The following is a 13,393-nucleotide window of genomic DNA, read 5'->3' on the forward strand; positions in this document are numbered from 1 at the left end:
GGAGTGACATGGTCAGATTTAGTCATTGAAACAGTCACACTGGCTGCTGAGTGGAATATTTATTAAGTCCTACTATGTGCCGAGCACTGAGTCAGCTGCTAGGAGTACAACAGTGAGGCTAGTCCCTCCCCGATGAAGTACACAGCCAACTGGGAAGATCAAGCATTAGGTACATTGTCCCACAGTGTGGTCTCTGCTGTCGTATGAAAGGACTGGGTGTGGCAGTGCCTGTTCAGTCAGGGAGGGGATCAACCAGGGTCCCTTTCATTCCCTGGAGGCCTGCAGGAGAATGGGCAAGACCATTGATTCTGAGAGTGGGTTCTATCATATTTTGTTTGTAAATATCTATTGAGCACCCACCAAGGGCATGGCACTCCGCTGGAGATGAATAAGGGGCGTATGATTGAGGAAGGGAGGGGAGATGTACAAGTTCAAATCAACAATTTTGGGGCAATTACAGTGTATGAGGCAGCAAAGACACAGCAAAATCCCGGGCTTAACAGACTATTGGGGAGAGTAGATACTGAGGAAGTAGAACAAGGGTTTCCGTTACAGGATGCTACGCTAACTGTGATGAGCTCCGTGAGACACATAAAAAGAAAATACTACAAGAGTCTCTGCTGCAGTTATTGAGCTTTCATTGCTCTGTTTTAAATTCTTCCTTTTATAACTAATCAGGAAAGATATTTGTTGGTGGCATTTGCACCAAATTTGGTGGCATCATATTTTCTCTGAATGTAGCTACTGAGTGAAAATTCGGTGACTATTTATTGAATAGCTATTCTGCATAAGACGTAATATATGTTAGACATGCAACTTTGTTTCTTATTAGATTTTTTCTAAGCCCATAAACACTCATAAAAATGTGTGGATCATGTTCCTTTTCTCCTCTTTATATCCTGAAGCCTTGGTGTATTTTTTTTTAAAAACCATATTCTTGTTTAACTGTCTATTGTTTGACTTTATCACTCGAATAAAATAGCAAATACTTTAAATATGGCAGTGACTTATTGAATTACAAAAAGGATTCGAGTCACAGCTCCCTGTTTAATTTTACCCTTCTCTCCTTCCACCCAAATATCACAAGTTTGAAATCTGTCCAACTACTGTTATTCTTCATTGTTCATTTCCTGCTCACATTTAATCCACGCCAGGGACAATGAAGAATTGCAACTTCATTACCCAGCGTGTGCAAGAGACCTGCTCGGGCTCAGTATTCAGATGTACTTATGTAACACCCAATTATCTAGTCTGTCTCCTATTTTCAGCTCAAGGCAGCGTATCTGACTTAGTACATTAGACTATAATGACGCCCACACTGCCTATGGGGAGAATTTTTCTAGGACCGTTTCCTCAGATATGATCTACTTTCTAACCATTGTACCATTCATAAGCCACAGAGATCAAACCACATCTTTGTGGAATTGAAAAAGGGCCATCGAAACCAGCAGCCAGTTTGCTCCACGAAGTCCAGCAGCAGATCCTGTCTCCTGCTATCTGGGGAGACAGACAACCCAGAGAGAAAGGGGTCATTTCAAAATAGAACGGGTTCTCTGTGCATCGATTCCTTCTCGTCACTAACCTCTAAACGGCCTCTTGCCGAAACCAAACAAGTGTGGCTTCTTCGCTTCAGAGCTACCTGCAGTGACACAGCAGCCTGGGGGAAGGTCACTGGTGGTGGACAGTTCCCCATGTGGCCTTTGATGACCCTAAAGTGCTGCTTGGGGGAGAATGCGATCTGCAAGTGCAGGATGAGTCCAGCACCTGTATTAGCATGTTAGAGGGAGGGAAACCACGGTTGACATCTCATGGTAAGTGCCAGACCAAACCCCTGCACAGAGGCTAGGGGATCACAACTGAGGTAGGAGACTTGAGCCAGTTGTCTGGACTGAATGGCTGTGTCTCCCCAAATTTATAGTCTGAAGCCCTAATCCACAAGGTGATGGTGTGGGAGGTGGAGCCTTTGGGAGGTGATTAGGTCATGAAGGTGGGGCCTTTATGAATGGAATTAGCGCCCTTATAAGAAGAGACACGAGAGATACTCTCTCTGTCAGGCATGTAAGGACACAGTGAGAAGACGGCCGTCTACAAGCCAGGAAGCAGGCTCTTCCCAGACACCAGATCTGCTGGCACCTTGATTTTGGACTTCCCAGTCTCCAGACTGAGAGACATAAATGCCTGCTGCTTAAGCCACCCCATCTATCTTTGTTATAGCACCTGAACTAAGGCACAATGGATGCTGATCACACGAGCTCGCCCAGAGCTGGGGGGGGGTCCAAGAACCACAGTGAGAGGAAGACCATGCTGGTCAGAGAAGCAGGCAAGGGGTCAGATGAAAATGTGGAATCTGGAAGATTTAACTGAAATCAGAACAAGGAGAAGAAGCAAATCAACCAAAGAACAGATATGCATATGTGCATAGACCATGGACACAGACAGTAGTGGAGCTAAGGCAGGAGGGGTATGAAGGTAGTGGGGGCTGGATGGAGGGGGCAAAGGGGAAGAAGAAATGAGGGGCATCTGTAATACCGTCAACAATAAATTAAAAAAAAAAAAAAAAAACCTGAGAAAAACAGGCTAGAGTTGTTAGAAGAGCCAGGGACAGCGGTTCTCAACCTGTGGGTCGCGACCATTGGAAAACACATATAGCATATCAGATATTTACATTACGATTCATAACAGTAGCAAAATTACAGTTATGAAGTAGCAACGAAAATAATTTTATGGTTGGGGGTCACCACAACATGAGGAACTATATTAAAGGGTCACGGCATTAGGAAGGTTGAGAAACACTGGATTAGAAGGAGGTTCTGTTTGGAGGCCACGGATTGAGGCTTCAGGTTACCTTCTGCTGGTATCAAAGGACCCGCTTTCCATAGTATGCAAGAAATAATGTGACCCCAACATCAGAAGGAGAAAAATTCAATCTGAACAGCAACATGCAGTTCAGGACCCATTCCCAGTATTTTCTCTGGTTGAAAAATTAAATTGGATGTTCAACAGAGTAAAAAGATGTTTCTAAATCAGGGTTAGCAAGAAAAAAATTAGAGAAACGTGTTATAGCATTTGTCAATTTAATAAGTATATTCACAATTGAGTGTTTCGAGCATGAAACAATACTGTAAAGGGAATAAAAGTTTTATTCGTTATAGTGATACATGGGTTCTTGTACAAGATAGCACTAATTTCTTAGTGTTTGCTTCATGACATTGTGGAAACTTTTTTAGCAATAGTTCCATCCAGAGGCATGGCTTATATCGGCATGTTTTTTTTAACCAGGCAACAGGAGAATAAGCAATCTAATCTGGTTTCTGACTTACATAGTCTCACTTCTCAGTAGTCCACCATACATTCCAAATGATTTAGCTCAGTCTCTCCAAGAGAATGAAAGTATACGTGCATGTGTTTGTGTCTGTGTATGCTCAGATATATTTGAGACGTTTGCTGCTGTAGCCTTACTCTGTTTGTCATAACTTAGTTTGCTGCCTCTTTTTCCTTTTTTTGCAGAAACCACAAACTGTCTTGCAACCTGATTACCAGCCCTTGGTCATGAAGAACATTTCCACGCTGCCCGTGAATGTGTTGCTCTCAACAAGCAAACCCTTCTTCATCTGTGACACAGAGCAATCTCTGTTGCCCCTAATTCCAGAGGTAACTGATGGAGGACGGTCCTACCAAGCTCCTGGGGGGGGGCGGGGGGGGGGGGCGGGGGAGGGGGCGTGTGTGTGAGAAAGGAGAGAATGACATCAGTACACTAATTTCAGTCCAGAAAAATTTGAAGAATCCAGAAAACAGTGAGGAAATAATACAGAGAATCTTAAATGAGTCCTAGATAAATTCCACTGTCTATCAGTAGAACATCTATTATTAATGGTGTAAGAACTTCTGGTTCATTATGATGACCCTTTCATTATAATGAAGCTAATCTTTAGAAAACAATGGTTTCACACTAAGGATAGTAAAGATCTTTTAATTCCCTTCCCTCAAATCCCACCAAAACTCCATCCCCAAGGAAACCAGGAAATAGCCAAAGCCCAATCTTTAAATCAGCCAGATACCAAGAAGACAGAGCCCGGCTAAGGCAGGAGGCTTGAGCTCACCAGGCCACCAGTCTGGGGCGGGATGCAGTGTTCTCTCCACATCCCTGGAAGATCATTCCCTACGATCCTTTGCTGGGCATGAGGACACCGGTGGGAATGGCTGGACCATGGGGCAAGCACGATGGCGGAGCTGTAGGAAAGGATTAGAGAAACCAGACCCACACCATCAGCTAAAGGAGTAGTGATTAAAGGAGGAAGGCAGGGCAGGCAACAATCGCAAGATCTCCAAACAGGGAGACTTGAGATTGCTATGAGCCACACAGAGGGGGATGGAGGGTTGGGGGAGTGAGGAACAGAGCTGCTTGGTCAGAGGGTGTTGCAGATCGTACCTGACTTGTGGCGGTTAACTGCCCTGCTGCCCTCCCCTGCCCCTTCCCACCAATTCTTCAGTGAATCTCATTCCAGCATGAGCTGGGGGAAAAACCAGCTAAGATCCTTGAACAGAGAGATAAAAGGAGAAAATGATCATAAGCAAGAGGCAGATGAAACTCTACTACAAGGAGACCTAGGCAAGGAAGAAGACCCAAAGTATAAACATGTAATTCTCTACAGCCTCAGAGAAATTACAGATGGCATGACCAGTCTTTAAAAAGAGCTCAAGGATGAGACACAAGTGTTCAAAGAGATGCAGCGTGAACTCACAGAGCCGAGGAAGACAAGCGGATGAGAAAACGAAAATTCGGACATGAGCGGCATTCTCATTCTGGGTGGTAGATCAGACACACTCCTGTCCCTCCTGAAATCTTAATAAGATAAAAGTAGAAATGTTCAAAATGAAAGAAGCCCAGAGCAATAAAATGAAGGGGGAAGAGGATGGTGTAACCAGATATTGAGAGATTTAAGCAAGTTCTAGACACTAGAATGACAATGGAGTGGGCTGACAAAAAGCCACAAAAACCTGCAGCCTGGAAAATTCTCCAGAGAGGCTGCAAACACGTGGCAGTCACTCAGCCCAGTAGCCTGGGCGCAGAGGCAACACGTGTGAGCAGAGTGTTGAAAATAGAAGGATTCCATGTACACCGAACAGCTGTCCCACCCAACCCCACACAAAAGACATGGGCAGCTGGCTTTTATCCGGAGACATAAAGGTACGTGCTCTTCCCCAGAGCCATCTATCAGAATGTTCCGGGAAAGTTAATGTTTCTCGTGTCAGTGTCAGCACCCCAGAGTAATCCCAGGTATCTGGGATGTGTCCACTGCCTGATCATCCCCTCTCTGCCCAGAAACTGTTCTGTAGACCAGCCCTACCACAAGAATTGAGAAATGGCGACCTCCGGATTGTTGGGAGGCCAGGGTGGGTCAGGAACTACTGTTTCTTGTCATAACTTGTAGTACAGTTTGACCTTTTATATTATTTGCATGTATCACTATAATTAAAACATACATGTACTTTAAAAAATGAACAACTTCTATAAATCAATAAGAAAACTACCAATAACCCAATGGAAAATTAGGCAAAGGAAATGAACAGAGAGCTCCCAAAAAGAAAAAGAAAATGGCTCTTAAGTATATGAAAATATGCTCAATTTTAATCATAGTAGAAAAAATGCAAATTAAAATGACTACAAAACACAATTCCCCCCTATCAGATTGGCAAAGAACAAAAATTGGATAGTGCTTGGTATTAAGAAGGGCATATGGAAACATGGATTCCCCTACAGTGTTGGTGAAGTGTACATTGGAAGACAATATGGCAGTAGCTATCAGAATTTTAAATGCCCAGACCTGCCTGGGTGGCTCAGTTGGGTGGAGCAATTGCCCGTACACCAAAAAGGTTGTGAGTTCGATTCCTGGTCAGGGCATATACATAGGTTGGCTTTTTAAAATTAACACTACAACCAATAACAGCTGGGAAGTGAGGTAAGCATAAGCTGACTTCATCCCCTTTACAGCTAGGTGTCAATAAGATACTATCTAAAGATGAAACTGTTTAATATTCAACTGTATTTTTACTTGATCATAAAGAGGTAACAATAACAGTAATATTTGGCATTTATAGACCATAAGCTCTGCTCTGAAGACATCACATGTATATTGACTCATTTCATCCTCCTAAAAAGAGGTAGGTCCTGTTATTGACCCCATTTTACAGATGGAGAAACTGAGGTCTAGGAAAACCAACTAACATTGCCCAAATTCATAGAGCTAGTAACCAGCAGGCCAAGCAATCAGGCTCCAGGGTCCATGATTTTAGGGTTAATCTCTCTTGTATAACAGTTCTTTCAGGCTTCTTTCTGAGGAAAAAAAATTTCAAACATGATATTTTGAAATAAAAGAATCTAACTATTTTTGCAAAATTTTATTAGCCATCCATTATGTCTGGACTAATGTGTATCAAATATGAACTCTGAGAAATAATATATGGTAAAATTTTGGATAAGTTTCTAATCTCTTCTTCGCACTTTTATATATAATGTAAAATTTTGTGGATATGTATCTTTTCCACAAAACAAAAGTCATTTCTCGGGGTTGGGGGGGGGGAAGGTGTTTAAGTCCATCTTCAAAGATACTTAAACCCCAAGCATGGAGGTACCAAGTGCTGCAGATGCATTGTCTACATTGTGCCCAGCCAGCTGTGCCAAGCGGCCAGCCAGGCTTTCAGATGGGATTAGCCAACTGAAGAGCCGTTACCCTCTCTTTGACTCTTGGATCGGGTGATCGGCAGTATCACCTGGAACCGTCTAATCGTGGCACCGATGCGCACCGTTAAATAACTGAAGCTTAAAACTCAGCGGAGAGGTGAGAGCTCTGTAAACAGATTCGCCCTGTGTACATTCCTCCCAACTACCTCCGGGCACTTTCTGCAAAACCAGGAGGTGGCTTTTATGCCGGTTAAATGTGGGAATTGAGTGAATCCTAAAAAAAAAAAAAAAAAAAAAAAAAAGCCAACTCATAGCCAGGCTTTCTATGGGAAGGTGTGACTGTGCCTCGGCATCCGGGAACCCATGGGGATCTGAATCAAAGACAAAAAGAACACGGGAAATATACTCAGCAAACGCAGTACAGCCCTGGAGTGTGTCGCTTTAAGTTGACCAGAAAACAGCAGAAAGTAGATGACACTGTGCTGAGGAGTTAGGATCGCAGACATCAGAGGAGAAATTAAATTGCCCAGTCCGACCCTTTCCATGTCATCCTCTACAGAGCCCCTCCCACCGCGCTTCAGTAAGCCTTTCTGGAATTCTTAGACAAAGAACTTTCCCCACTTGTCTAGGAAGAGCATTTTACAATCTACTTTACTTTCAGTTAAGAATATTTTTGTAATGGCTATTCGTTGTAGATTTTCCTTTTTACAACTCCTCAAACTTTATAACCTCACAACTCTTAGCAAAATCTCTTCCCTCAAGTAATTCCCTCTCCAGATTTTCCTTAGTTTCATTTTCAATGAATAAAATATGTATGCACAAACATATAGAGATCTATAATATCAATAAATATAGGTGACTATTGATATCAATATAGATATACTAGCTATTTAATCATGTGTAAGTGTGGATACCTAATTATGGACAAATAAAGTGTGAGATATATATATATATATGTATATATATATATATATACGAATAGTAATACGAATGTGTGTATGTATGTACATAAATATATTTAAATAACTTTGGCCATCCTGTTTCATGTATCAGGTTGGAAATGCATAGTACAAAGGTTGGTAATTTCCCATAATCTGATTTGCAGCCTATTAAACTGGAGATTGGTGAAGAAAAAAATCTGCTGGTCAAGTTTGACCCGACCCACAAATGCGATTTGAACAACTGGGTGGCAGAAGAAACTCTAGCCATCAGGTACCTGGAGCACCCTCAGGTAGACAGCCTGAACCTGCGTGGGGAAGTGCATTACCCCAACCTGTCCTTTGAGACCATGGACCTGGACTTTGGCTGTATCCTGAACGACACCGAGGTGATCCGCTACGTTCCCATCACCAACTGCAGCCCCCTGGCTGTGAAGTTTTGCTGGTTCTTCCTGGAGAACAACGAGGAAAATCAAATAAGGTACCGCCAGCGTAGCTATCCTGTAGAGCTCTTTTCTGCTGTTCGTTTGTTTTTTTTTCTCCTTGCTCTGCACTGGGTTCCTATATTCTGTGCGCTGGTCTTGCGTGAATACTTTTGGTTCTGGCAATTAATTATTGACAAAAATAACAAAGAGCCTAAACTCATGGTCCCTCCTAGACTTCCAAGCAAGAAAAACAGATAAAACATCTTTGAAAGCCCCAGTTGCCATCAAATTAACAGAGTGATTAATATCCATAAGCCTCCTTTAATTTTGAAGCTAGTAGTTGGATCATTAGAAATCTGTCATAAAAAAAATAAAGTTTTTGTGCAGTTTTCTGAATAAGCATTTCAAACCCAAAGCATGAATTACATAGCATAATACACTGAGCACGTGCTGCGTCCTTCAGTGGGCCGGTGGGTTTCATTCTGGCATATGTATGTAGTGGGAGGTGGTGCGTGCCGAAGGGGAACCGCTGTCTTCACAATATTTATGTTTAGAGGTCTCTCTCTCCTGTTCAATTAACTTTAAATTCAATTAGGAGCTAAAGCCAAACTTAATTTGGAAAACACTCCTTTTAAAAAATAACAACAGCCTGTGTTAGCCAGGCCGCAGGAACGTTTTCATCTGGGTTAGCCTCATTCGAGACCAGGACCAATGGGCGTCTGCATACGGTATGTCTCCATTGGGTGTCTTGACAACTGTTTTCAGCACTGAGTGTTGAGTAGCCATACTTAACGAAGGAGCCTCATGTTTCCTTGGCTTGTGGGTGCCTCCTGTATGCAATCCTCATCTTGTCCATGACAGCCAACCTTTCCTTTCCGGCTCTGTTACCATGGTAACGATGGCTTGCTCTGGATGTTTTCCATAGATAGCTAAGGACGACCTAGCGTAGCCAGGCCTGTCCACACTGGTGGGTGGTATCCTTTGCCTCTCCAGCATTCATTCATTCGTTTTATCAGCCGGACCAAGGATCAGGCCTGAGCTATGGAACCTGATCTTTAGGTGCCAGGGGCTGTTCAGGTTTGGAATGAAATTCTACAGAGGATGCACGTTTAAAATAATCAAGGAGAAACCAGTCAACCTGGCCTAATAAGCTGCAAATACCAGATTCTGTGAAGTTGTTCTCATGTAACAGCTAAATGAGTTTATTCCATCTGGGAGCAAGGGCCGGGATTGATTGATTGATTGATTGATTGATTGATTGATTTTGAGAAGCCATTTCCGTAATTAAAATAATGACATTTTGGAAGTGCGCTTGGCCAGTACTAGAGATGATGTGCTCTAATATTTTATTGCTTTAAGCATTCATCTAACCATTCTTTTGCTTTCATCAGTATCTTCTTATATCTTGATATTGAGCTTCTGCTTATAATTTTTCATTCATTCAGTCATTCAGAAAACATTTGATAGGTGATTCTTTTGCACCAGATTATGTGTGAGATTAGGGATACAAAAGTGAAGAAGACATGATCCCTGGCCTGAGGCTGCTGGGGAACCATACGTGTGAACCACGGTGGGCAGGTGACAATGCCAGGCTCTGAGGGACGATGGGGAGCGAGGGGTGGGGGGTGGGGGGATGACTGCTCAGAGGAGCCAGGGAAGCCGCACTTAGAAGCACAGTTAAATGTTCCGATGGAGGAGCAGGGACATATTCTAAGTGACGGGAATATTATGTTTCTATTAGTTAGGATTCACGGACACAATTCTGTTATAAGTCACAGGAAACCTGACCCTCAGCAAAAATAAAAAGGAAAGGGCATTCATTGGTTCGCAGATTCCTTCTGGCTTCTGGCCTGGCTTACCTCGGGGACTCAAGCAGTGTCTCCAGAGCCAGGGTCTCTGCTCTCTTCCATGTGTTGGCCATGTTCTCAGATCAGCTCCTCTCCATGGTCCCCAAATGCTCCTTCACTCCTGGGGCAATATCCTCACAGATGCCGATCTGCCGGAGAGGAAATGAGCTTTTGCCCCAGAACCTCCATGAGGTTCACTCCGATCAGACTGGCTTAATCACATTACCCGTCCCCTCCCTCAACCAGTCACTATCGGGGAGGGTAACACATTCATCAGGGTTGTCCTACCACGTGCCCCACACCAAAGGCTGCAGCCGTGACCCCAGAGCCCCGTGGACTGAAGGGGGTAGGAGTGGGGCAGATCTCCCGACAAACCTGACACACAGGAGCATGAATGCTGGAGAGGCAAAGGACGCCGCCTACCAACGTGGACCGGGGCTATGTCAGCATGGCCACCGTGCAGACTCGATGGCAGAGGAGAAGTCAGGAGACGCGACAGGGGGTAGGTTGGCAGTGGTGTGTGAGAGGCCTGGTATCTCAGGATAAGGAGTTTAGACTCTTTCTTGGAGGCAGTGGTGAGATTTATAATCAAGAGAGGGAAGAGATTAGCCAAAGACACAGACAACCAGTGAGGTGATGGCCAGAGGGAAGTGGGGCGGGACCTGGGTGGAGGTGGGCAGAGGAGGGGAAAAAGGGAACATCTGTAATCGTGTCAACAATAAAAATAAGGTACAAAAAAGAATATATATGAGAAACCACTAAACTTTAGACAGCAGGAAAAATACATATTTATTATTTTCAGTTTAATGAGGCTTTAAAAATAAATAAAAGGACATAACCAATTAAAAAAGAGAGAGAGAGAGACAGGAGTCAGGTTTTTTCAGAAAGATACCTCTCAGCGGCCTTCAGCGCAGTTGCCCAATCCCGCCTTCCTGAGAGGCGTTCCTTCCCTGGTCTGTCCTGCTTGACCAGCACCGCCTGTCCTGGTTCCCCTCATCTCCCGGCTCTCGGCCAGCAGCAGCCCCCTGGCGGGTGGGACGCAGGGCTCCCTCCTGGCCCTCTGCCCTTGCTGACAGTTGCTCTGCCCCACGGCCTCGCGTGGCCCGTTGCCGAGGCTCACACGTGTGTCTCCACCAGACCCTCTGCTCACTTCCCCGGGCACCGCCCTCCTGGCCTCTCCTCCGATGTCTCCCAGGTGGCTCACTCCCAACTGCCCCACACCAGCCCCGGGCTCTGCCCTCATCTCCTCCGGCCTCCCCTCTAGGGCCTCTGTCCGGTGAAGGCATCACTGTCCGGGAGCTGAGTCACCTGCTCCCTCCTCTCCCTCGCCCACCACTTCATCAAATCCGTCTCCAAGTTCCACCCATTCCACCTTCTAAGCCTCCCGTTCCCATCCCACTGTGTCACCCCAGTTCAGGCCGCCACTGACTCCTGCTGGCCCATCGCAGTCCCCCTCCCTGGGCTCTCAGCTGTCACTCACACTCCACCGTCCATCGTCCACACCGTAGCCAAGCGGCGAGTGTGGCCCTGCCTGGGCTCTCAGCTGTCACTCACACCCCACCGTCCATCGTCCACACAGTAGCCAAGCGGCGAGTGTGGCCCTGCCTGGGCTCTCAGCTGTCACTCACACTCCACCGTCCATCGTCCACACCGTAGCCAAGTGGCGAGTGTGGCCCTGCCTGGGCTCTCAGCTGTCACTCACACTCCACCGTCCATCGTCCACACAGTAGCCTAGCGGCGAGTGTGGCCCTGCCTGGGCTTTCAGCCTTTAATGACACCCATGCTTCTTAGGGGACAGTACCAGATGCTTCAGCAGAGCAGGTGCCGGCCTTGCATTTCTCCCTGGTTTCTTCTCACCTCACTCTGCCATCTCCACACTGACTCCCACATGGGCCTCTTTCCGGCCGAGCTGCTCCTATCTGACTGCTCTCTCTCTGCGGGAAGCTCTCCCCCTCTTCCTAGCGAGCCCCTCCCTGCACCATGTCTCAGCTGACCTCAGATCCTCCCTTAGATGACAGCCCCTGCCATAGGCGCTGGGAGCCAGCTCCGTGGGGCCTGGCCCCATCTGGAATGACAGCTCACTGTCCAACTTCACAGGAGGCCAGAGAGCACGTCTGTCCTGCTGCCCGTGGGTCCCAGGGCCCAGCATGGCCGCTGGCTCAGAGTGGGTCCTCACAGGCTGGTTTTTAATCAGCTGCTCCCTGCGCTCATGTACTGAGCGGAGAATGGTTGCATAACTGGTTGAAGATTCTTTTCTGTCAGCTTCCTGGCACCTGCCAAATGGAAAAGGTTCAAGGCATAATGTCACCTTGAATAGCAAAATATAAAATAAAAAAATGCCGCTTGCCTTCCAGATAGGCTCCCTCGGTGCCGGCGTCAGAAAAGCATCAAGAACTGGCTGGCGAAAGGTCACTTTTATCAGCTAGGCCAACACCAACCTTTTTCCCCAATTATAATTCTCCTCAGCACGGCAGTTCGTAAAAGAAACAAAAGGATAAAAGAGGCTTTTCTTCTTCTTTTATTAGGGGGGGCGTGAGGATGCCTAGACTCTCAACATTCCTGGTGCAGCACCCATACCTCTGCCTGTGTGTGTATATGTGTGTGTGTGTGCGTGTGTGTGTACATGCACACGTGTGCGTGATTCTGTAGGCAATTTTGACTCATATATTTAAAGAATCCCTGTTGTTTTGAGCATTTTTTTTTCAAGTTGGCCCTCCTATCACATATGGGAACAAAAATAGAAGTAAAAGGGACAAGCACGCTCACTAAGACTCTGTAAGAGGGGAAGGCAGTAACTGACTTTGAAACACGCTCCTCCACGTGAGTCCATGTGTATGACCGGGCTCTGGATGACTTTGGTGGGTGACAGTCTGTGCCGCTCACACACACAACATGTGTGAGGAAGCTGGGATGCAGCATAGAGCAGAGCGCGCACCGGCCCGCCATGACGTGGGGCTGTGCCCTTTATTGGCTGGCTGGGCAGCTGGACAGGAAGGTGATGTTTCACGGCATCTGTGTGAAAGAGGAGCCCCCAGGAAGCCCACACCAGAACCAGCCTTTACTTCCAAGGGGCCAGGGAGAGCCAAGCAGACGCCGGCTTGGCTGGTATCTCTGCCCAGGCCCCGCGCTGCACGGCTGAGGCGATGCTAGAGCGTGGAGCGCATGAGCCAAGCGGTCTCCAAGGACAGCTTTGCCTTTTTACTTCCAAGTCAGATTATAAATAAATCGAAAAGAGGGCCTAAGGGAGCCCAGCCCTGGAGCAAAGGAGCATGTGTTGTTCGCACATTGATTTTCCCGTGATGAGCATAAGTTGTCCAATATTGTGATTAGAAGAGGAGGGGGGAGGGCCTGGAAGGGGGTGGAGGAGGCCTCATTTTCTGGATGCTTCCATCTGTCTCTTCACCATCCCTCAGTTTCTGGAAAGTGAACCTCTTCTAAGGCGTGATATATCAATGGTGGTTGAGATCTTGGGCTGGGGTTGGACACGGCTGGTTAAAATCT

General features: G+C 46.1%; 1 protein-coding gene across 1 annotated transcript in view; it reads left to right on the forward strand.

Annotated features, from left to right (window-relative positions):
- HYDIN (HYDIN axonemal central pair apparatus protein) overlaps window positions 1-13,393 on the forward strand; it is a 329,140-nt gene that overhangs the window by 184,789 nt on the left and 130,958 nt on the right. The window contains exons 22-23 of the mRNA XM_081108072.1: window positions 3,508-3,651; window positions 7,788-8,101. Coding sequence (XP_080964198.1) covers window positions 3,508-3,651; window positions 7,788-8,101 — 458 coding nt within the window. The remainder of the gene's footprint in view (window positions 1-3,507; window positions 3,652-7,787; window positions 8,102-13,393) is intronic.

This window comes from Myotis nattereri (genome assembly GCF_964212035.1).
Source record: "Myotis nattereri genome assembly, chromosome: 15".
In the NCBI taxonomy this organism is placed as follows: domain Eukaryota; kingdom Metazoa; phylum Chordata; class Mammalia; order Chiroptera; family Vespertilionidae; genus Myotis; species Myotis nattereri.